Below are 23,261 nucleotides of genomic sequence, written 5' to 3'. Positions count from 1 at the left end.
TCACGAAAGCTTTAAATCGAAAGAATCTAAAAATATTTTCTGGTTCGGTATATTTTGGAAAGAAAATATTTTCATAGTATTAGATTTCTAGTGGAGTGACTGACGTGTGTGTGTGCAGTTTTAATTCTGATAGTTTTGATTCGTTAATTTTGATACATCTTGGAAAAACCCAATACATTTAAATATTGCTAAGTAAGCAACACAAATTTAGCACGAACAAATTTTGCAATGTTTAAAAGTGATCTTCAGCATCCAGTGCACTGAATTATTTTTTTTTTAACAGATACAGAACGCGAGGTAAATATTGAGGGCAGATATAAACAACTGCAGGACACATTGTGAACTAAAAATGATAGAACATATTTATTTTTTGGAGACTTATGATGCAGCACATTATTTGCATATTTTTTCTCACCTGGGTATTTATTATTTTTTACATATAATTTTTTATGCTTTATATTCGTTATGTTGCATAACAAATACACTTGTTGAGATTCAATGGTAATACATTACCTGAGGGAGCTTATATCCCCCCCCCCGACACCGGCAAATCAACAAATGAAATTGTATTCATGATATTTGCACGATAAAACAATAACAATTGCTATTATTGTTGTCCGTTTTAGTTCACAAAACACATTGTGAACTAAAAATGATAGAACATATTTATTTTTTGGAGACTTATGATGCAGCACATTATTTGCATATTTTTTCTCACCTGGGTATTTATTATTTTTTACATATTATTTTTTATGCTTTATATTCGTTACGTTGCATAACAAATACACTTGTTGAGATTCAATGGTAATACATTACCTGAGGGAGCTTATATCCCCCCCCCCGACACCGGCAAATCAACAAATGAAATTGTATTCATGATATTTGCACGATAAAACAATAACAATTGCTATTATTGTTGTCCGTCAATCGCACCTCCGATAACCACGGGTTGGCTACATACGGTGCGATCGAAGTTCAACATACAATAATAGGATTACACAATATTTACACATTATTTATCCCAGTAATGTTTAAAAGTAGGTTCGTGAGGTGAATGATTTAAATGTAATGTTAATTGCTGTTGATAGCCATATATATACTGATATGGATGTACAGGGTATGCCGATCCAAAATAATCCTATGTTATTTTACCCAATATTCTATAATCTTATGAACACGTTTTCAAAAAAATGTTGACAAAATAAGTCGAGATGGATTTGGCGTGCCAAAATAATTCCTGCAACAGCGCTGTGACAAAATAAACAACCGTGATTACAATGTAAGCCAAGACCATTTATGCAAACTAAAGTCAGAAATGTAAAACAAGGGTTACTAATCCTGATTTGAAGCTTTCGTGGCTGCAGGAATCCATACTCTTTGGTTCTTTCGGTAAAGTCACGTAGGTATAAAATAAAACGAATCACGACGTTTCGGGCGCAACACAAGCGTCCATCATCAGGTGGGAAAGCATGATCTGCAGATGATGGACCTACGTGACTTTACCGAAATAACCAAAGAGTAAGGGTTACTAAATGGACAGTAAACTTGCAACGAATGGCTTCTTAAGTTATCCTTCGTGTTCTGCAGTGTACATTCTCTCTTTTTGCAGCCATGTTTTCCAATGAGCGGAACTCACATCATTGGCGCCTAACCTGTTATTTTCCCTCTCGCAAGGTGTTCACGCGCTATGGCAAGTGCTACATGTTCAACTCGGGCAAGGGTGGGCGACCGCTGCTCACGACGCTGAAGGGCGGCACGGGGAACGGCCTGGAGATGATGCTGGACATTCAGCAGGACGAGTATCTGCCCGTGTGGGGCGAGACCGGTGAGATGGCTCCGAGACGAAGGGGGGCATCATGCCGGACAGGCGTTGAGTGGCAGGAGGCAGGAAGAGGGGACGATTCATGGGATTAATTACTTGAATTGTTTTTGGTAATTAAGTGCTTTAAATTAGTTCACAAATTGGAAAGTACTCAGTAAAGCCAATCAATTTTCGAGATCTTATATATTTGATTATGAGCTTTCAAATTCTTCCCATATAACTGAACTCTGTATTCCCTCCAACCTCCACATGCACTATCTTCTGCACTGAGAGCTCTTCTCATCCACTGCTTTAAGAGGCAGTTGCATATTTTCGAAGTAACATTTTATTGTAAGCTAAATTGTATTGATGTCTCTCCTAACAAACATTGTTTACTTTAGTTATTTAAAAATAAATAACAAATATTAAAATTTGGAAACACATTCCAATTAATTATTATTCACATTAGCCCGACAAACGGAACTGTCTATACACCTGCATAGCTTTTTATACCATTGTGAATTCTCTGCTGTCACATTACTATGGATGATGCGCTTTCCTTCACTTGTTTTAACCACTCGTTTTAGCATTATTCACAGTCTCCACACTTAGTGACTCTGTGCTGCTTGTCAGCTGGAAACACCCCTTTACCGTTTACTTTCAGATGAGATCTCCTTGGAAGCAGGTGTTAAAGTACAGATACATAGCCAAGACGAGCCTCCGTTCGTGCACCAGCTGGGCTTTGGTGTGGCACCCGGATTTCAGACTTTTGTTTCCTGTCAGGAACAGCGGGTATCTTGACAAAAAAAATTATAATAAAATTGAAATCGAGAAAAGAGCCCTCAGTGATGGAGGAAGTAAATACTGACTACTCATGAAATAATTAAACGTAGCCTCCACAGATGTTTGCCTTATTGGAGGTTTCTTTCTGCAAAATACGATATAGATGTTTTAAAGGAATTTACGTAAAATAATTTACATTTTGTAGCAGTGTAATATTTTTATATATATTTTTAAAATTATTCAACCATTAAACTGAGGTCTCTTTTACTATGTAATCGCAGTTTAAAGTCAATCAGCACTGACCATTTAAAAAATTGTTGCAGCTACAGACGTTCTACCACCAAATTGTATTTTTTTTAGTCAATAAATATCCTTACTGACTAACCTGCAGAGTAAGGCACATTTAGGCTAGGGAAAGGTAAAAAGCTATGAAGTAAAAGAACACGTAATTACAGTGAAGGTTAAATTTTGATTTAAAGCTTTCGTGACTACAGTAATTCATATTCTTAGCTCTTTCGGTAAAGTCACGTTGAAGGGAAACACTAAAATAATAAAATATATGTAAACAATAAAATTCTCACGACGTTTCGACCATAACACAAACTGTCATCATCAGGTGTGAAAACCAATGGCAAGAAACATTTGAAAGAAGTGGCTGTCCGTATTTATTTTTAAACGGTGTTTGTATTTTTTTTAAAACCGTCAGCACCACGGACAGCTATTTGGCAGTTTGTTTAGAAGGACGAGTCCATCTATGTTCTGAAAAGAGGAGGGGGGAGACGAAAAATTAATGTATGCTGTCTGAAAGCCACCGTAAGCGTGAACAATCAAGACCTGAAATGGTTTATCAAATCCTTCCAATGATTGCTAAGCCAGAATCCATCTTCTCTTGGATAGCCTCATTAACGAATCTCTCATGGTAGCCAGATGGCTTACAAATAACCTCTGTCTTGGAGAAGTCAATGTCATGTGAGCCTACTGAATTATAACAGTGATCTGCCACGTGAACACAAAGCATACTTTAAACACGGTAGGACCAACACCTCGGCCGTGGCAGATCACTGTTATAATTCAGTAGGCTCACATGACATTGACTTCTCCAAGACAGAGGTTATTTGTAAGCCATCTGGCTACCATGAGAGATTCGTTCATGAGGCTATCCACATATACAAGCACAGAGACAATTTCAACCGAGAAGATGGATTCTGGCTTAGCAATCATCGGAAGGATTTGATAAACCATTTCAGGTCTTAATTGATTGTTCACGCTTACGGTGGCTTTCAGACAGCATCCATTAATGTTTCGTCTCCCCCCTCCTCTTTTCAGAACATAGATGGACTCGTCCTTCTAAATAAACTGTCAAATCGCTATCCGTGGTGCTAACGTTTTTTTAAATAAATACAAACACCGTTTAAAAATAAATAAATACAAACCGCCACTACTTTAAAATGTTTCTTGCCGTTGGTTTTCACACCTGATGACGACCGTTTGTGTTATGGTCGAAACGTCGTGAGAATTTTATTGTTTTATATATTTTTTATTAATTTATTGTTTCCCTTCAACGTGACTTCACCGAAAGAGCTAAGAATACAGTGAAGGTTATAATATAGATGTGTTTTAAGTATGTAACATCTGTTGTAAATGGTCAGTGTGGGATTGATAATGCCGCAACTTTGTTTGGTTTCTTTTCGGTCCTGTTTCACCTCATCTCACTGTGTCCACATGACAAGACGAAACCTCGTTCGAGGCCGGTGTTAGGGTGCAGATTCACAGTCAGAGTGAGCCGCCCTTCATTCACGAGCTTGGATTTGGAGTTGCTCCCGGCTTCCAGACTTTTGTTTCCACTCAAGAACAGCGGGTAGAGTCAGCCGGGACTTGCTGCCTGCATCTCTTGCTTCCCTGCATGCTTCAGTGTGCTTTTTGTTTGTTTGTTTCAAAATGCTTATTGGCATGCTGACAATGCATGTTACTGAGGCAATCAGTGCTGGCCCAGCCTCATGCAATTTGTATGACAGCTACCGGCTCAGTGCGGCCTGGAAGCGTATTATTAAATAATACACATTACATTTTGATTGAAAGAATTACTAATCTACAACTCATTACTAATCATAACCAATGACTGATTACTAATCGATTATATAATTACATTACCCCCCCCTCCGCCTCTAATCACTGCACCTGATGAGTTAAGTGATGACGTCACTCTTCTGCTCTATATAAAACCGGGAGCAAGCGAGGGCTTTACCATTCTGGCGAATTGCCCGATGATGCTGGAAGTATTTACCAGCGAAACGTCGTACTCAAACTGTAAATGTGGATTAATTCTTCAACACACCGGTGGGCTGAAGTAGTGAATTATTTGTCTTTTGTCAACGTGACACTTTTCTTTGCTGATTGGCCGTGTCGGGTGGTGGAGGGTTACGACACATTTATAAATAAACGCGATCTAACCCAAAAACCTTTATTATGAATAATATTGGTCGCGAAAGCCTACGTGTTAAACCAAATTAGATTGTACAAATTATTTCTGTTGAACGTTTCCTGTATAATAGATTAGAGTATGTTCATATTTGTCATGCAGAATTGTGCCATAGAGTAAACATACATAATCTCAAATTGTAATCTTTTTTTTCAATTTGTAATCACCAAATGTGTTACATAGAAAGGATTTTGCTCATAGAAATTCAGGTGCGGGACGCATCACCACATGAGGTCTTTTAAAGGCAACCATTTTCATACTCAACTACAAATTAGGGAAAACTGCTGTTCACATAATTTCCATAATGCTGTCCTTATTCAGCGAGTGTAAATTTAAATAACTGCACTCAAGCAAAGCTAACTGTACTCAAACCCAAAGCAAGCAATGACATGTTTTTCTTCTTTGGTTCTTTCGGTAAAGTCACGTAGAATGAGAATAAAATAATAAATTGATAAAATAAAATAACACAATAATATTCTCACGACGTTTCGGCCACAACACAAGCGGCCTTCATCAGGTGAAGGGGACCAGACTGTCAATTTATTATTTTATTCTCATTCTACGTGACTTTACCGAAAGAACCAAAGAAGATGAATCCTTGCAGTCACGAAAGCTTTAAATCGAGACATGTTTTTCATCAAGTGATGTGTATTTCATCCTCGATTATGTAAATGTAATGATAGATGTGATAAATGCATGCTATATACATAATGCACAGTTTTCTATGAAATATTATGCATAATTCATCATAGAACAAAGCAGATTTTTAAAATATAAATTTCAGATGTGGACCACCACTACAGATAATGGTTGGTGGGTTGTGTAAAAAAATAATTTTCTGAGACTCCTGATCTTTGGAGTAAAATAAAAAGTTAATCATATTTTGCAAAACATTGAGGTAAATTCCAGAAAAACCTTCCCTGACTGAGCACCCTACCACGATCCGTGCTTGAAAACCCGCCAGTGGCATTTTTACAGGCTGATGCATGTTTGATTTTGAATGCGGTAACAAATATTTTACAGATATTTAAAGTAAGTATGGTCCCGATAACACATAGGCTTTTGCAACCAATTTTACGATTCATTATAGATTTTTTTGTCAGATCGTGTAAGCAAAATGTGTGTCATAAGCCCACCTCCACCAGAGACAGATATTTAATAAAGTTGTCACGTGAACAATCGTCTCAGTGTATTACTGCTTCAGCACACCGGTATGTTGGAGAGCAATCACACACCATTGAACAATTGGGTACCACGTTTTGCGGATAGTAACAACCAGCATCATCAGGGAGTTACCAGAATTGTGGAAATACAGTTGATCATCGATTATCCGGCACGCGATTATTCGGCTTCCAACATTATCTGGGGTTTTGGGCCGATCCGGCACCATGTGCATGACAAAAAAAGTAGCTATGCTTGATTTCAGTGTCAAATTACACGATACATACAACAACTTAATGAAAACACTGCACGTATATCGATTTTTCGCGACTAATAACTTTAGTAATAAAAAAACAAAATATGCAGTTCGAGCCGGCGAAAAGTGGGTAGAATTCAGTTAGCCGCAGTACTGGTCTAAATACTACATCAGTCTGGCGATCGTCAAACACATAGTTGTTGAAACAAGAGCATCGTAGTAAATACATCACCCTATGCAGACAAAATGGGACCTTTTTACCAGTATCAAAGTATGACGAAATAGGATGACGGTTAACTTTTCACAGTAGGACATTTATTTTTGCCTATTTGTATGTTTATTTATGGAAAGTTCGTATCGTAAACAGGTTTAAAACATAAGAATAGTTTTCCCCTTTTTTCTGTCAGAAAATGGAAAAACCTATTTTTATATTTTGGTACTGGCAAAGGAGGTCCCATGAGGTTTAAAACACTCAAATAGTATATATACACACACAATACCTGAAAAAACAATGTTATGCACGAATGTGCAAAAATAAGCTATTTTAAATAATGTGATTATTCGGCTTTTTTAATTGATGATCAACTGCATCCTCCAGTTTTGGGCTTTAAATAGAGAAGGAGGTGATACCGTAAGCCTCATGAATCCACGTCAATTATATTACCTTTAGCCCATAATAAATTATGTTGGCATGTTTGTTCATGGGACGCTATGAATTGGCTGTGTTGGGCAGAGGAGGGTTTTACGACACACATTCTACTCACGCGATCTGACCCGAAAATCAATGTACAGTCCAATTGATTATCATTAATCACGAATGATGGTACAGCAAGCAGTAGCTGGATATAAACACACCCCGTGAGAGTAAGGCCAGTGTGCTTGTATAAAAGTTTCCCTTTGCACTGATATCCAGCTTCTACTGCATTCATGTATTTTTTTTCACCTGAATCCTAATGTATACGTTTATTCACGTTGTTTAGCAAATGGTATTGGAATGAACATGGTATGGCATTATTGTTGCTGTTTGAGTTTTTGTTTGATTTTCCACAATGTATTTAGTGTATATTATCGGCAACATTAAATAAGGTATATACTATGTTGATAATTGAGGATGTAATGAATACATTTTTTAAGTACATTACTGGATTTCAAACCTTTATAACTCATCAATCAGTACAACGAAGAGCATACGATATTTAGCTGCACGTGGTTTGCCAGACCAGAGCAATCTATCTCGCACACTATCCAACCAGAATTGAACTTATAGAATATCAGCACAAGCAGTAGAAAACTGACAACATTGAAATGCAGCAAATATATGTTTGATAATTAAACGTGTTTAATACATCTTCATTCCATGTTGTCGATGATTGAGGATACATTAAATACGTTATTTAATAATTGAAGATATACTATTACACTTTTTTCAATAACGGAAAATCGAACAGAGATATAAAATCCAACACAGCAACAAATATCATGCCATAACATAGCCTGTCATATGACAGTGGTAAGCATCATGTTTTTTTATAATTTGCATGCACGTTTTTTGTGGATGTAACACTGATTTTCATGTAATTGCTTCATATGAGTGTGTGTGCAACATACAGCATACAAATGGTACGATCGTAAATCCGAACCATGTGTATGTATTTTTTTCTTCCCTTATTCAAACAAAGCAAATAAATTTGTGAAGCTGAACTTTGAATATTTTGTTCACGTAGGGGAGACAAAAACCCGTCTCAGCCACTTTCTTCCGTGACGTGTTCTCCTCAGCTCATCTACTTGCCGTCCCCATGGGGCGACTGCAAGGCTGACCCCATCAATTCAGACTTCTTCGACACCTACAGCATCACGGCTTGCCGCATCGACTGCGAGACGCGTTACGTGGTCGAGAACTGCAACTGCCGCATGGTGCACATGCCAGGTCTGCCACGCGCGTTATTGTTTGCTAATTAAGGGAAACGCGCTGTGTGTTAAAACAAAAATCCCACTTTGTCCGTACAACTACATGCTCTATATGTTTGGGGTTGTGCTGTGTCTAGCTCTCCGATGTCTGTTTGGGTTGTACCGCCTGCTTTCCAGCTCCAACGTGCTGGAACTGTTGTGTGCTTGTTGATTTTACGCACAAGTGCGTTGGTGCTTGATCACTCCAAGCAAAATTGTGTATGTATTTCTCGAACGATAGTTTTCTTCAAACTGTGCTGTTTGCCTCTTACAGGTGTGGAATTTCCCATATAAGGGCCAGATGGTGCATTGCCTTTATGAAACAGAAATAACTATTTTGATATCTGCTGGTACATTCTAAAATGTACACCTCTAGATCTAACATTAAAAATTAATGAATGTATTTTTAAGTTAGAAATACTACTGGTACATACATTTATTCTTATGGTTGCCAGGACACAAGATTTGTTTTTTTTTTTCAAAATACAAAATTACTTGGCTTGCACCAAACTACAACTCTTGGTGGACCTGTATGCTTCGCTTAATCTAATTACATAGATGGTTTCACATGGCAGCCAGCGTATACATATATCCTTCCAACAATCCTTAATCGGCAGCACGCACTACAACACTTGGCACCTGCTAAGTGTGGGTTTGTGCATTGAATCATATATCTTGAAATATCAGTACACCAAAAGGTGCAGGTTCATTTCTTGTTATAAATTATATTCATGAAAATAGTTTGCTGCTAACTTTGATTCTTTGGAGAATGATTATGCGAGCCATCCATATACAGTGTATTGAAATTTTAATGTATGATATCTATAATAATGATTAAACAATTGTAGTACCGTATGAGGTAGCTAAAATGCTTGTGAATGCAGAAGGCTGTTATCACTGGTGGTAATGTGTCATAGTGACCATTATTGGCATAGTGGAACAAACATCTAAAGTAGGTTCCTTCCCACGTGCACAAGCAAGAATGTGACAGCCCTCTTCTCCTGTTTACAGCCCAGAGAAAATAGTAGACATTCTACAATGCGAAGACAGGAGAAAATCCATCAATAGGAACATCAATTTTGCTCAATATTTCTTTCTTTCTAAATTACTCCAAAAAATATACACAATAATGAAGCAATATTCTTGATATTAAATAGCATGTTATGCAGATGCATGCTTGCAGGGTTGCATAGGTTGCTTATGTAAGCAGTTAAACATTATAACTCCGAAAGTGTTTTCCAGTCAGAAATTATGATGTAAAGGCCATTTATGTGCTTGTACTGTAGTGGAATTCATGACCGTGTTAAGAAAAAAGAACATTTATACCAAGTACTCCAATCAGAGCATTTCAATTCAAGACTGTGCTCTTGGAACTGTTGTTTCCACATTGAAATGTTGAATTGTTGCTTAGCCAAAGTCCAGAGTTTACGAAGGATACCGTCATTATTTAGCAGATAGTGTTTTTTTCCCTCCTCTGATCAATTTCCTTTAAGTCTTCTAAACAAGCTTAACAGGAAACGAGTGCAGCTTTTAAGAGCATATTCTTAAAACATTCAGACGTCCAAATTGTGTGTTCATGTATCAAGTGTAAGCTGTCAATAGTATCCTGAATAGTGCAGTACATTACTTTGGTATTGTACCAAATAAAATTGCATATTCACTGAACACAGTTAAAATTGAAGGTGGTCGTGAAAGGGTCTTTCACATGAAAAACACTGTTCTTGGTTCTTTCGGTAAAGTCACGTAGAATGAGAATAAAACAATAAAACAAAATAAGACAATACAAATTCTCACGACGTTTCGGCCACAACACAAGTAGCCTTCTTCAGGTGAAGGACCAGAACTGTCGGGACGACAGCGCTTCAATGTCGTCCCGACAGTTCTGTTCCTTCACCTGAAGAAGGCTACTTGTGTTGTGGCCGAAACGTCGTGAGAATTTGAATTGTCTTATTTTGTTCTATTGTTGTATTCTCATTCTACGTGACTTTACCGAAAGAACCAAGAAGATGAATCCTTGCAGTCACGAAAGCTTTAAATCGAAAAATGAAAAACACTGGTTAATTAAATGTTGGAGAATGTTTGAAATAAGAAATATAAAAGGACGGCTGTGTCTGCGAAGCATAAAAACCATGACGTGGGATGGAAACGTAAAATTACTTTGGGTTTAGAGTATTGATTGACTTCACTTAATTTTATGTGGCCACAAATTCGCGGTTGATTTTATTAAATGTCTGAACGGAAAATGTATCACTGTCCTTAAAGTGGCCTTGAAGCTAGTCAACCAAACGTGTTCGTGTTTGCAACATAATCACGTATGTAAGATTACAAACACATAAGCGTTTGATTAGATCGTTCGATTTACCATGTAAATGTATGCAGACATGTTAATTATTCTGGTGCTTTATTATTTTATTTAAAAATTTGATCGATGTTTCGAATGTCTTCTCATGTTTAGCCTCTTCAAAGTCATATACAATTACAGGGAAATATATTATCACACGATAACAAGTATGCCTTGAACACCCTAATTGTTATTTTTGCTACTATTTATTTGAAGGTTTTTTTTAGATCATTTGTCCCCACTGTTAATTTATTAAAATGTATTTTAGTTTATGTAAAAAAGAAACATAACATAATTTCCATCTATCTTTTATGAGATTGTATTTACCTTCCAGAAATAAATTACATTTAAAACAAGGCTGTACCTGCATTGATGTGAAAGGGTGCCTCTTCTTGACTGGAGTTTATCATGTGTGTTGTTGGTCAAATCGTGCAGGCGATGCACCATACTGCACACCGGAGCAGTACAAAGAGTGTGCAGACCCAGCCTTGGGTAAGCATCTTGCTCTGATGCAGCGAGAGAGTTCTCTCCTCGTGTTCCACTGTTTTGGTCATGCAGCATCCCTTTTTGAAACAGTCTGACCTGTTTCACCCCCCCCCCCCCGCCGAGTGTTTGAGATTGTGTGCTGCTCTTTGCGGATTTTGATGATGCTTGAACGCTTTTTGTTGAGAAGGGTACCGCTGTCAGTGTTAAATCATAACAAATTACTTTGTTACCGCACTGGGAAAGGGCATCACTGATCATTGCCGTGATATTTCCTGGTTTTGTCCAGTGTCACCGGAAATGCAGTGAATTCGCCGTAGATTTACACTTTCATCAATAAAACATGATTTATAATCAGGAGATCGGTTGGTTTGAAATGTCAAAAATAATATCCAGGGTGATGTGTATAATGACATCCCATGCAAAACAATACGGAAAAATTGAGAATTTTTTATTTATTTCAAAGCCTCCACATTTCTCCCACCAATCTCAATTAACTTGTTCAATCTTTTAACACTCTCATCTATAAGATAACGAGCCAATACATTAATTATATTAAATCACCTCTTGATAAGAAAGTACTGTAAATGAATCTGTATAACAAATGCCCGTTAATTACATTGTAACAATATTTAATGTCTTATAATCAATGTCATATTATAATATTCAATTACAAAGGTGTCCTAACACATTAACAATTTTGTTTCATAGAAATCATTGAGAAATTATTTTTTTAAGTACGTACAAAGGCTGTCCGCTTTCCGTGTTCTCAGCTTTGTGCTTTCGACTGAATATCCTCATAGACTTTCTAGTGGAGAAGGACAACAACTACTGTGTCTGCGACACACCATGCAACACCACACGCTACGGAAAGGAGCTCTCCATGGTGAAAATCCCAAGCAAGGCTTCGGCAAAGTATCTCGCCAAGAAGTATAACAAGACCGAAGATTACATCCGGTGAGATGATCAACTTACCCAGAATGTGAACCAATTAGGGCTTGAGCCTAGATAGTGCTTTGATGAGTTACCACCAATCACAAAACAGGTGTAGTAGGCTTTTTGGGGTAACAGAGAGCAGCGAAGTAAAACATCCATTGTTCTGTACTTTCACCCCCACCTTCATCAACCCACGCTGAGTAGCATGCAGAAGTATGTTCAATGAACCCTTCCTGCATGCACGGCATAGGGAGGCCCTCATCCAGAAGTGGATTGACACACTGGCCGTATATTTACCAAAATACTTAGCACCGTGTTAATGTACTGCCATAACGTGTCGGTCATGGGTTGTTTTCACTATACTTCACCGTGCTCGTCATTGCAGGTTGGTGTTTGGGTGGGGTTAGGGATTTTGTTTTTGTAAACTGAACAAGAAAAAAAAATACCCCCACAATGCATATTACCATCAGCCGTGATCAATCCACTGCCATGTTACAATCCATCTCGTGCCCGCAGATGAGCTGATTTAATCACTCACAACCCCACAGTGGATGCCCTAGTGGGCTAAATTCTCTTCATTGGATGTCACTGTCATTCTACTCCATCACCGACCACAATCCTTTCTAGCGTAATGTTATACGGAAGATGCATATAAATAGCGAATAAATGTTTGGCTCACGTAAGAAATGTCCTATATATAAAAAAAAAACATGTGTGTTTTTTTTATTCCATCACGCAGGGAGAAGGTGTTGGTTCTTGACATATTTTTGTGTGTTTTTTTTATTCCATCACGCAGGGAGAATGTGTTGGTTCTTGACATATTTTTCGAGGCTCTCAACTATGAAACGATTGAGCAGAAGAAAGCGTACGAAGTTGCTGGCCTCCTAGGTAAGGGATTATGCAATTCATTTATTCACATGTGGGTGACTTTTTGCCAAGCACACATGATTCGAATGTGTAAATACATTGGTCACTGTTTGCTTCCAAGTTTTTATTCAGGGGAAAAAGAAAACTGAACAAAAAACAATTGCAAGAAATATATATTCTGAAACGTTATCTTGTGTCAGCTTTATACTTTTCGCAGGGAGCTACACATGCATAACCAACCTCCTTAATGATTTCACGTTTACACGTAAAGCCAGGATACAAAATTATAATGGACATCTGTCATTCATAAATGACGCGCAGAGACTATTGCGTTTTAATATTTATAGTTTTTTTCAAACGTATTTAAGCACAGCTGGCTGGGACCTTGCAGTGCAAATAAGTAAATGTACCCAAGAGTGATACTCGTTGCTCGTAAAAGCTCTACAGTGCAATGCATTGAGCCTGATGTGTGTTGGATGCAGGCGACATCGGTGGTCAAATGGGTCTGTTCATTGGAGCAAGCATCTTGACCATTCTGGAAATATTTGACTACCTTTATGAGGTGATATGAACATAACGTACATTTATTTATTGTCACGTAACTTTAATCTCATTGTATATAACGTTTATATTAAATGCGGTACTCATAGTCCTTAAGGTAGATTTTTTTTATTTATGAAAATTATTTTGTTATGTTCATCGTTACATCAAGTGTCATTGTTCTTGCAAACACATTTCTGCTATTTTATTGTTTTATTTAATGCCTAACTCCATACAATTCACAACGTTTGCAGTTGTTTCTTTTTTCCCTTATTGAGGGTCATTGCATTCACATTGAACGTTTAATTATATTTTTAAGGTTCTAAATTATAAGTGTAATGATTTTGGACAGCACTGTAAATTAAATAATACAGGATTATAATTATATTCGCGATGCTTGTTTGTTAACTAGGTATTAAAGGACAAGGTTTGCAAGTGCCGCAAGAAACACAACAAGAAAAGAAGTGAAAATATGGTAAGTCTTAGCTGCACAATTAATAAAATACATCTGTATGATGTTGGTATTTAGTCATCTACGTATCATGCATGCCATTTCTTTCTTCAACATGGTAACCCATGACAGTTATTATTTTAATGATGTAAAAAATATGACCATCATACATTCCCTTGTGTTTGGTTGACATTGTGTAGTATTTTGTTAAATATGTTGCATGTAAATAATGCTAAACATTGTGAAAATGTTTAAACCAAGATTTACTATATATCCTGTGTAAGATGTGATAATTGATACATACGTATTAAGGTTATAATTTGTCATGGGATAAAGTTTATTTTGCACCTTTATGAAAATAAAAGTACATGTTGATTAATGGTGCGCTTTAAGTATGGCATTTTAGATATTTTTGTTAGAGAATTGCTCTTAATTTCATATCCTATTCTGGTTTCTCTTTTTCAAATATAAATCTATTCTTTTGCTACCACATCCTGTGTACATTATTTTTGCTCTCTCTTAGCATCTGGTGTGACATCCAAGGCTTTAATATTTCACTCACTATTTTCTGGATCACTGGTAGACTGGCGTAGAGTCGTGACGAGTAGTCACAGCAATCAGGAGAGAGTAGACTGGATCTGGTGTGCCGGTGCAGAACTATTTTCTGGATCACTGGTAGACTGGAATAGGCACGTTGTCGAGGAGCCATAGCCATTGCGCAAAGTATACTAGAATTGGTGTGGCAGCTGAAGTGAATCCGTGGTGACAACAGAACTCGTGTTGTGTTCCCCTCTGCTGTGTTGTAGACACCGTGCGAGACCCTCCGGAGTCACCACTCACAAGACGTGCACTTCAACAGTAGCATTCTACCTCATCACACCGTCAGAGGGACGTTTGAGGATTTTGCGTGCTAATGGCTTATATTAATCTCCTACATGTATTTACAAACATTTAGTGGTTGAGTTAGCGATCTCCAATAAGATGAGGAAACACAACAAACAATTTTAAAAAATCCGTTCCACTAGGTACAGAGTTTTGTAAAATAAACTCTCGATTATTCAGGGTAATGGAAAGGAAGGGGTAGCACGGATAAAACAAAAACACGGGCAACGCAAAACGTACGTGATTCAGCCAATGGAAACTAGTTAATTGCTTACCCAGGTACAATGGGGGAAAAGACGAAAACTGTGCCATTTTTATTCTTCCTTAAATTAATAGGTTTATTTGCCGACATGTTGCAATCACGTGGCTACTGAGTCATTGACCCTCTCGAATGAGAAGTCGGTAAGAACTAAAGCAGCCCATGTAAAGATTTACATATTTATTTTGGAAGCTGAAGCATGGCCAATCCGCAACCCATGTAATCCACCCACGGATAATTGAGAGTGAACGTAAGTAATACATCCATAGTCCTAAGTGATTTTTTGCAAACATTTGCACACATGACTGCCAAAGCCTAACCAGCCACATATTTCCTCTTCAGTCACATCATTATTGTAAGGTAGGCCAATATCAATTGAGTTTAACACGTAGGCTTTCGCGACGAATATTAATTAAGTGAATGAAATATTGAAATACACTGTTTTAAACAGCTAATTATGGTACTTTTATGAGTCAAGGTAAATCAAATCTGTTTAACACGTAGGCTTTCACGATCTCTATCATCCATAATAGAGATTTTTTTGGGTTAGATTCGTGTAAATATATACAGCACACCGGTGTGTTGGAGAGCTAAGCCATGTACTCAGATTGTAAATGTTGTGGCTTGGCTCTCCAACACGCCGGTGTGCTGTACTAGTGACGAATTGGCCACGTTCTGTTTACGTGACAACCCTTACTGGTTGGCTGTGTCAGGTGGTGGCGGGATTTAACGACACATTTATACATTTACGCGATCTAACCCAAAACAGCCTCTATTATAAATCAAATCTGCTGTATTGAAATATACATAATCATATATATAATACTTTTAATTGCGGTAATGAAATTTTCAGCTTAGGTTTAAAGAACAAACATGAATGTAATGGTATTAACAGTTTTTGTTTCATCACATGACAAAACACACAGTGGGCGAATATGAAAATAGATAAGTGCTAAGGCAAATATCCAACCATAAGTGATAATTTTTGGTCATTGTATAATGAGCACTTTTTCAATAATAACAGATTTATACTACTGTACTTCTTTAAGTAGTATGTAATAACTATTAAGCCGGAAAAAAATGTTTGTTCAGATAACAGGGTTATGATTATGTACGTAAGGTTTGAGAAAAAATGTTAACATAAGTATATAAATGTACGTGTTCACTTTTGGCGCACATATTTACTGATAAAACTTTAGACTTCACGTGAACAATCCTATACACCATTTAAAAATACAATGAGACAATTTGGGGGTTTCTCTTTCAAATGTGCTACCCATTTGTGCTTTCATATATAATAAAACAAACCGGTAATGACATGCCAATAGCATTGTAGCAATCTGACTAATGTAAACATGTTGTGGGACTGCATGGACAGTGGTGCACAAAAAATACAAAAACTCAACACATAAGTCAATAAGACTGCCGTAGAGAGGAATAATTTTATGATAAGCGACGTTTCTGGCAATGGCACTTCTTCGTAGCAGAGAGATCAAGCAGATATTCATGTTATGTAGAAGAGTCATTGCCCAATATGTTGGCTATTATTTGCCCTCTTAAGGGCAGAGTTATTGATGAATGTGTTGTATCATTATTGTTTAGCTAATGCAGTAACTCTTGCAGCTCCCCGCAGGAGCTTTCAACCACGGATAGCACACAATAGGTATGACTTGATTTTATTCAATTTCTTTGTGAGTAATTTACATTTTATTTTCGGACCATGCCACCAGCAAATAATGGCCCATACATACAGCATACGTGTTCTTGTAAAACACATTTTCTTTCATCAACAATTGTTAGTTTTTTTAAGCTTAATATTAAAAAAAATACAAATTCATAATTAAAGAGTACTTAATTTTGGTAAATAAACGTTGCTTGTAAAGATTTTTTTCTGGACATTTATATCGCATGTATCTGTGTTATTTTCCCAAACTGATTTGTAGCCATGCTTGTATTGTCATTTATACGTAGCATTTGAAATGTTATACAATATTCATAGATTAGGTAACGGTGAGCATAGATATACACATTATAATTGTATTTTTGTGCCGAAATTATGCTATACATTATATATTTACTGTTTGGATTTAATATTCCTAAGATTGCTTATTGTTATGTTTTGTGACAAATATATGCCTTTAAGCGTTTTAATTTTTAAAGTTTAACATAAAAGAGGAATTATAAGATTCCTTTATCTCCATATCTTGTGCTATTTATGTTTTAATTACAAACAAAAGCATCAATACATTTACAATGAAAGAAGGTGGTACATGTTTTGGAGTATACATTGGAGGGGGAAAAAAACTATATTTTATTCTATTTTCAAAATTTAGTTCAGCAGGTGCCTCCCGCATCTATTAAATTAATCTTGCAGCCTTAAACAGAAATCAGTCAACTCGACACCTATTTTGATTGCTCAGAGGGTTCATTTAAATCAAATACGCAAACACAAACCGTCCTAAGTGGCATTTTTTAGTGATTTACGAGAATACAATACGGTATAATTATACAGAGAGCAATTTAGGCATTTATTACCGAAGTATTCCACTTCATTTAAGTGTAGGTGATGCACAGGGACTACGGTACTCAAAATTATTTAATAAAAAAAGTTTTTTCTTCACACTTTTGCGTCTTCATAACACAAAACCCTTCAATGAATTGTTAATAACGAATAGACTTTATCCTTTCTGGAAATAATACAGGTGTTATGATGGTCAAATGCCAAATAGATATATATTGCAAGGTATTACGTCTGCATTAACCACATGCTTGTGGTAAACATGCAAAAAAACGTACTTTTATAACACTATGTAACACAATTTTTGTTCCTGCTTTTGTGACCAGGACTTTATGTGACTGAAAGACACAAATGCACACCACGTTTTCTCATTGAAAATATGTAAATTTCTAAATATCATTGTCCTGGTCACAAAAGCAAAGTTTCTGGGGAATAATAGCCATTTCTGTACTTTTGAAGCATAAGCAATTAGGAAATAACACTTACGACCCAGGAACAAAAATTATTTTTCTGTTACACAGTGTAATCTATGCATTGTCCTTGAAACTGATTGGCTTACACCAGAGACAGCCTCCTTTATGGTATTATTTAATCGGTGTTAGACTAGAGAATGCCAAAAGGTGAACAGCACAAAGGCAATGCAAATATCAAAACATTCACCAGTATCAAGACTATGAAAATAGGGTACCATAGATATAACTGCTCAACCCTTCAATATGTGCTTACATTTTTGCAAATAGGGACATTTATCCTCGTTGTATGTGGTTATTTAGTATTTTTTTGCGTTGTAATACGAGTACATTTGCTATTGTCAATACCATTTTCATAATGTCAATTTGGAGAAGTTGGAATTTTGTAGTGAAATTTCCATCATATCCACTGGCTTAAACATGTGAAGACGTAAAAGCACAAAAATGGCCGATACTATGGAATGGTGAATTACTTAAATGCATCAGCTGTTTTACGCTGATGTTCATACTTGTTTGGCGCCTTACTCATACTTTATTGCCACATTATTGAATACCTAAATTATCATCGAGTTGTAAACATGTACATGAGTCAAAACAATCAAAATAACCCTTCTGATTGTGTTTCTCTAAGGCTACTTTAAAATATCTAGCATCTGTCCAAACGTATTCAAGTTGAACACATAGCTTTCAGGTTAAAATATACTTTCATATGAAAATAATGTTGGAAATATGAAAAACCATACATTGTATTTCAAATATGAATGTGAGAGCATTCCTGATTATATACTGACGAGAGTTAAATTCAGTCTGCCGTTTCGTTCAGTGAAAATGTGGGGTTATGATTTGTAATGCTTCTTACAATGTTCGCTACGTAAAATCCAATAAAACACTTGTACAGCACATAACTGCACTTGCATATTAATATAACCTTTAGCAGCAGTATACGGTGTACGTGAAGACTACATTCTTCAATGCATTGAAATTGTGCTTTTAAAATACTGTACTGTAGTATGTTTTTTTTACAATGATATGTATTATTTATATCAATATACAGAAGCAAATAATGCATATGGCAATGAATTAATCGACTCTGTGGGATAATTCGTATCGTAGCTTCTTGTCTTCATTCTATAAACAATAGCTAACACGGTATGTGCCATTTTGAGCTTTTAATGAGCAACGTATTGTTCGATGTGGCAGAGTTAAAACATTGGAACCAATACACTCGAATATACGATTGATTTGTCTGACATTCTTCAGTAATTAAACAAAGAAACAGCTCCGATCATTCATGTTTGCTTTGGATTGACGTGTATTTAATGCATATACCTGTTGTGTAACTGAAAACTACTTTTTCTCCCAACAAAAAAAACGGACAGCATGCAATGACACATGATTATGAACATTTCTTATTGGTGTTAGAGATTCACATCCATTGATTGAAGGCGTTTGTTCTCTTCTACTGCTGTAACTACATGGATGTATATGAAAGTCTCGTCATGCGAATGTCATCGAGTGAAATATGTATCGTAAAATGCAGGCCTTTATCAATCCACTGCTGGATGAAGAAGGCCCCCCACCACAGACATGCAGTCGTGTCGGTTGTTGGACCCTACTTCACCAAGTTGGTCAGTACGGGTTGATGAAGGGGGTGCCCAAGACTGGTTCATATATCACTCGCCACTGATGTTGGCCGTGGCCAGGGGAAACCACTGCGTAATTAGTAAACCTGTCAACCCATTATCAGTGCCTACCTTATTACAGACCATTTCAGACCTTATTGGTCACCCCGTGCCCTTATAAATCTCAACGTTCATCCTACAAAGTCCCATTACAATAGAGAAACACAAATAGTTTTTTTGCCCGTATTGAAACTGCTCTATGCCGTATGGACCTGAAAACTCAATTTCCCTGTACAAGAATACGGGTAAACCGTATGGGTTGACAGGTATGAATTCGCATAATACGCTAACCACTACATCTCCGCTCTACGGCATCTAGTGCAACCCTGAATATCTGTATATTCTCAGCCAAACTCTCTAAGATTGATTGATTTATGGATATGGTAGCTTGGGTGCTTTTATACTTATTTTGATAAAGAGAACATGGTTAAAGAGACATTTTATGCAGTGTGATATATGCTTTTTAATATAACTGGTTTTCATGTTAATGCGTTGCATGGGTTATTCATGTAAAATTGTTAATTATACGATGTCATGCGAATATCAGTAAATATACCGCATGCTTATGATGTTCCATCTAACTTTGATGTTATGCAAAGTTGCATGGTTTAGCAACCTACCATTGACAATTGAAAAATAACCCATTGGACAAGTCATTGCAAGTGCATAACTCACATCCCCTCTGAAGCCAATACATTATTAAATACACAAAAACTGACAATAATGCAGTTGTATCATATATTAAATATGATTTACCCTCTTTATGTATGATGTTGAGTTGTGCATTTTGATCAATGTCAGATTTATACCTCCATTCCTGCTAAACCCAAAGTTGAGGTGGCGTATTACAAAAATACAACACAGTAATGTTAATACTGTAGTAATAACCAAGTTCTAGCGCACGTGCACACAAACACGCACAGAGGGACAGCATCGGGTTTTTTCTTCCAGATGAGCTCTGTTATGAGCAGTTTCGGAATGGGATTTCGATCAAGTAACCTCAAAATTAGCTGCAGAAAAACAGCACTGCTGCAGTCGCCACCGGGATTACAAGAACACGAATCTAAAGTGACTCGTACGAACGTACACACCGTTGTTTTTCTTACGCTTCATCGCCTCTCATTCATTTGTTTACCTCTCCTTCAAGTACAGAACAGGGCTACAGCAGTAATAGTCACGTGGTCAGAGCTGCTGTGGGGTATTTCATTTTTTTTAAGTAGATCCCTCTGGCTGTGCTAATAGATGGCAAATGTACAGCTACTATGTACATGTTTGAAAGTGGGAAGGTGGGAGCAGAGAAAGTGAGAGCAGGAGTGATGTTTAAAAACAAAAGTGTTAAATTAAAGTTTTTTAGTACTGTATACCTCTGTAACAAGTACATTAATATTGTGTTATTTTGATGTTTCAACATATTTTAAAAGTATACATGTGATTTGTGTGTATAAAATGCCTTATTATGATCATGGCCGTGACACTGATTATTGTTTAATGTTTAATAAGTGTATACAGCTTCAATGTAATGTTGCCTTGTGTGATTGTAAACGTTAGAACGGAGCTACCATGGGAGATTGATGGGACAATGTAAATGTGCCACACACCAAGGGAAGGTTGAGGATTTCTCTTGCAGCTCTGTCTATGGATAGTGCCAATCGTGTCTCTGAGTACAAGTGTAGTGATGAGACCTCTTCAGGTGGTATCTGTAGCAGACTAGCTTGCATCTGTCAAAAGGACATTTTCTCCTCCAACTCTGTGTTCTGCTGTTTAAATGGGCGTGCACGTTTCACTGCATACATGTAATATCAAATGGAACAATAAAATGCATTATTCATACAATGTTATCTGAGTCGTTGTACACACCTGGCTCTGTTGTCACGAAGTATCATTGCTTTTATCTAAGTATTTAACTCGGCACAGATGCTGCCGCGGTGTATAATGGCTCGCACACGAGACTTTTCCAATTCGTTTTAATCCGGGCAGTTGAAACAATGTGCACATTTCTTAAATCCAGTTCGTCCATCACCAGGTCGCATGCGGTGGGGTAAAGTGTGGGTAACTCCGATCTCTTCCAAGACGTCCGATCAGCATGGGAGAGTAAGCCCAAATGCCATCTGGTGGGACCCACTAGAGCTCCTTCCAGTAGAGGCATTTCTGCCAGTAGCAAAGAATATGAATTACTGCAGTCACGAAAGCTTTAAGTCAAAAAGTAAATCAAAGTTATGTTTGCGTTCATGAAATAGCTCGCGTAATTTATTTACTGTATTTAGTTTTCCTTTGAAATTTGGTTTTATGTCATCATGCTACAAAAGAGCTGAGAAAACCGTGATCTGTCGATCCATTTAAGATATACAGTGAGGGAAAAAAGTATTTGATCCCCTGCTGATTTTGTACGTTTGCCCACTGACAAAGAAATGATCAGTCTATAATTTTTAATGGTAGGTTCATTTGAACAGTGAGAGACAGAATAACAAAAAAATCCAGAAAAACGCATGTCAAAAATGTTATAAATTGATTTGCATTTTAATGAGGGAAATAAGTATTTGACCCCTCTGCAAAACATGACTTAGTACTTGGTGGCAAAACCCTTGTTAGCAATCACAGAGGTCAGACGTTTCTTGTAGTTGGCCACCAGGTTTGTACACATCTCAGGAGGGGTTTGCTCCCACTCCTCTTTGCAGATCTTCTCCAAGCCATTAAGGTTTTGAAGCTGACGTTTGGCAACTCGAACCTTCAGCTCCCTCCACAGATTTTCTATGGGATTAAGGTCTGGAGACTGGCTAGGCCACTCCAAGACCTTAATGTGCTTCTTCTTGATCCACTCCTTTGTTGCCTTGGCCGTGTGTTTTGGGTCATTGTCATGCTGGAATACCCATCCGCGACCCATTTTCAATGCCCTGGCTGAGGGAAGGAGGTTCTCACCCAAGATTTGACGGTACATGGCCCTGTCCACCGTCCCTTTGATGCGGTGAAGTTGTCCTGTCCCCTTAGCAGAAAAACACCCCCAAAGCATAATGTTTCCACCTACATGTTTGACGGTGGGGATGGTGTTCTTGGGGTCATAGGCAGCATTCCTCCTCCTCCAAACACGGCGAGTTGAGTTGATGCCAAAGAGTTCCATTTTGGTCTCATCTGACCACAACACTTTCACCCAGTTGTCCTCTGAATCATTCAGATGTTCATTGGTAAACTTCAGACGGGCATGTATATGTGCTTTCTTGAGCAGGGGGACCTTGCGGGCGCTGCAGGATTTCAGTCCTTTTCACGGTGTAGTGTGTTACCAATAGTTTTCTTGGTGACTATGGTCCCAGCTGCCTTGAGATCATTGACAAGATCCTTCCCTGTAGGTCTGGGCTGATTTCTCACCGTTCTCATGATCATTACAACCCCACGAGGTGAGATCTTGCATGG

At 37.4% G+C, this 23,261-nt stretch overlaps 1 protein-coding gene across 7 annotated transcripts in view; it reads left to right on the top strand.

The window, feature by feature from the left end:
* The window catches only part of LOC116938640 (acid-sensing ion channel 1-like), a 276,037-nt gene extending 254,348 nt beyond the window's left edge, over positions 1–21,689 (top strand). For 4 of the 7 annotated variants that reach the window (XM_032946045.2, XM_032946042.2, XM_032946038.2 and 1 more), the window contains 9 exons: positions 1,675–1,825; positions 4,315–4,442; positions 8,257–8,407; positions 11,204–11,260; positions 12,055–12,208; positions 12,984–13,075; positions 13,537–13,616; positions 14,007–14,069; positions 14,852–21,689. In XM_032946045.2, the coding sequence (XP_032801936.1) occupies positions 1,675–1,825; positions 4,315–4,442; positions 8,257–8,407; positions 11,204–11,260; positions 12,055–12,208; positions 12,984–13,075; positions 13,537–13,616; positions 14,007–14,069; positions 14,852–14,959 (984 nt within the window). In that variant the 3' untranslated portion in view covers positions 14,960–21,689. Of the gene's footprint in view, positions 1–1,674; positions 1,826–2,465; positions 2,594–4,314; positions 4,443–8,256; positions 8,408–11,203; positions 11,261–12,054; positions 12,209–12,983; positions 13,076–13,536; positions 13,617–14,006; positions 14,070–14,851 lie in introns of all 7 variants that reach the window. The other 3 variants (XM_032946043.2, XM_032946040.2, XM_032946041.2) reach the window with 1 other exon arrangement.
* Positions 21,690–23,261: the final 1,572 nt, after the last annotated feature.

Source organism: Petromyzon marinus, chromosome 4 (assembly GCF_048934315.1).
Source record: "Petromyzon marinus isolate PM22_M1 ecotype Great Lakes invasive population chromosome 4, UKy_Petmar_22M1.pri1.0, whole genome shotgun sequence".
In the NCBI taxonomy this organism is placed as follows: domain Eukaryota; kingdom Metazoa; phylum Chordata; class Hyperoartia; order Petromyzontiformes; family Petromyzontidae; genus Petromyzon; species Petromyzon marinus.
The sequence above is the reverse complement of the archived record's forward strand: the minus strand, read 5'-3'. Positions and strand labels throughout refer to the sequence as shown.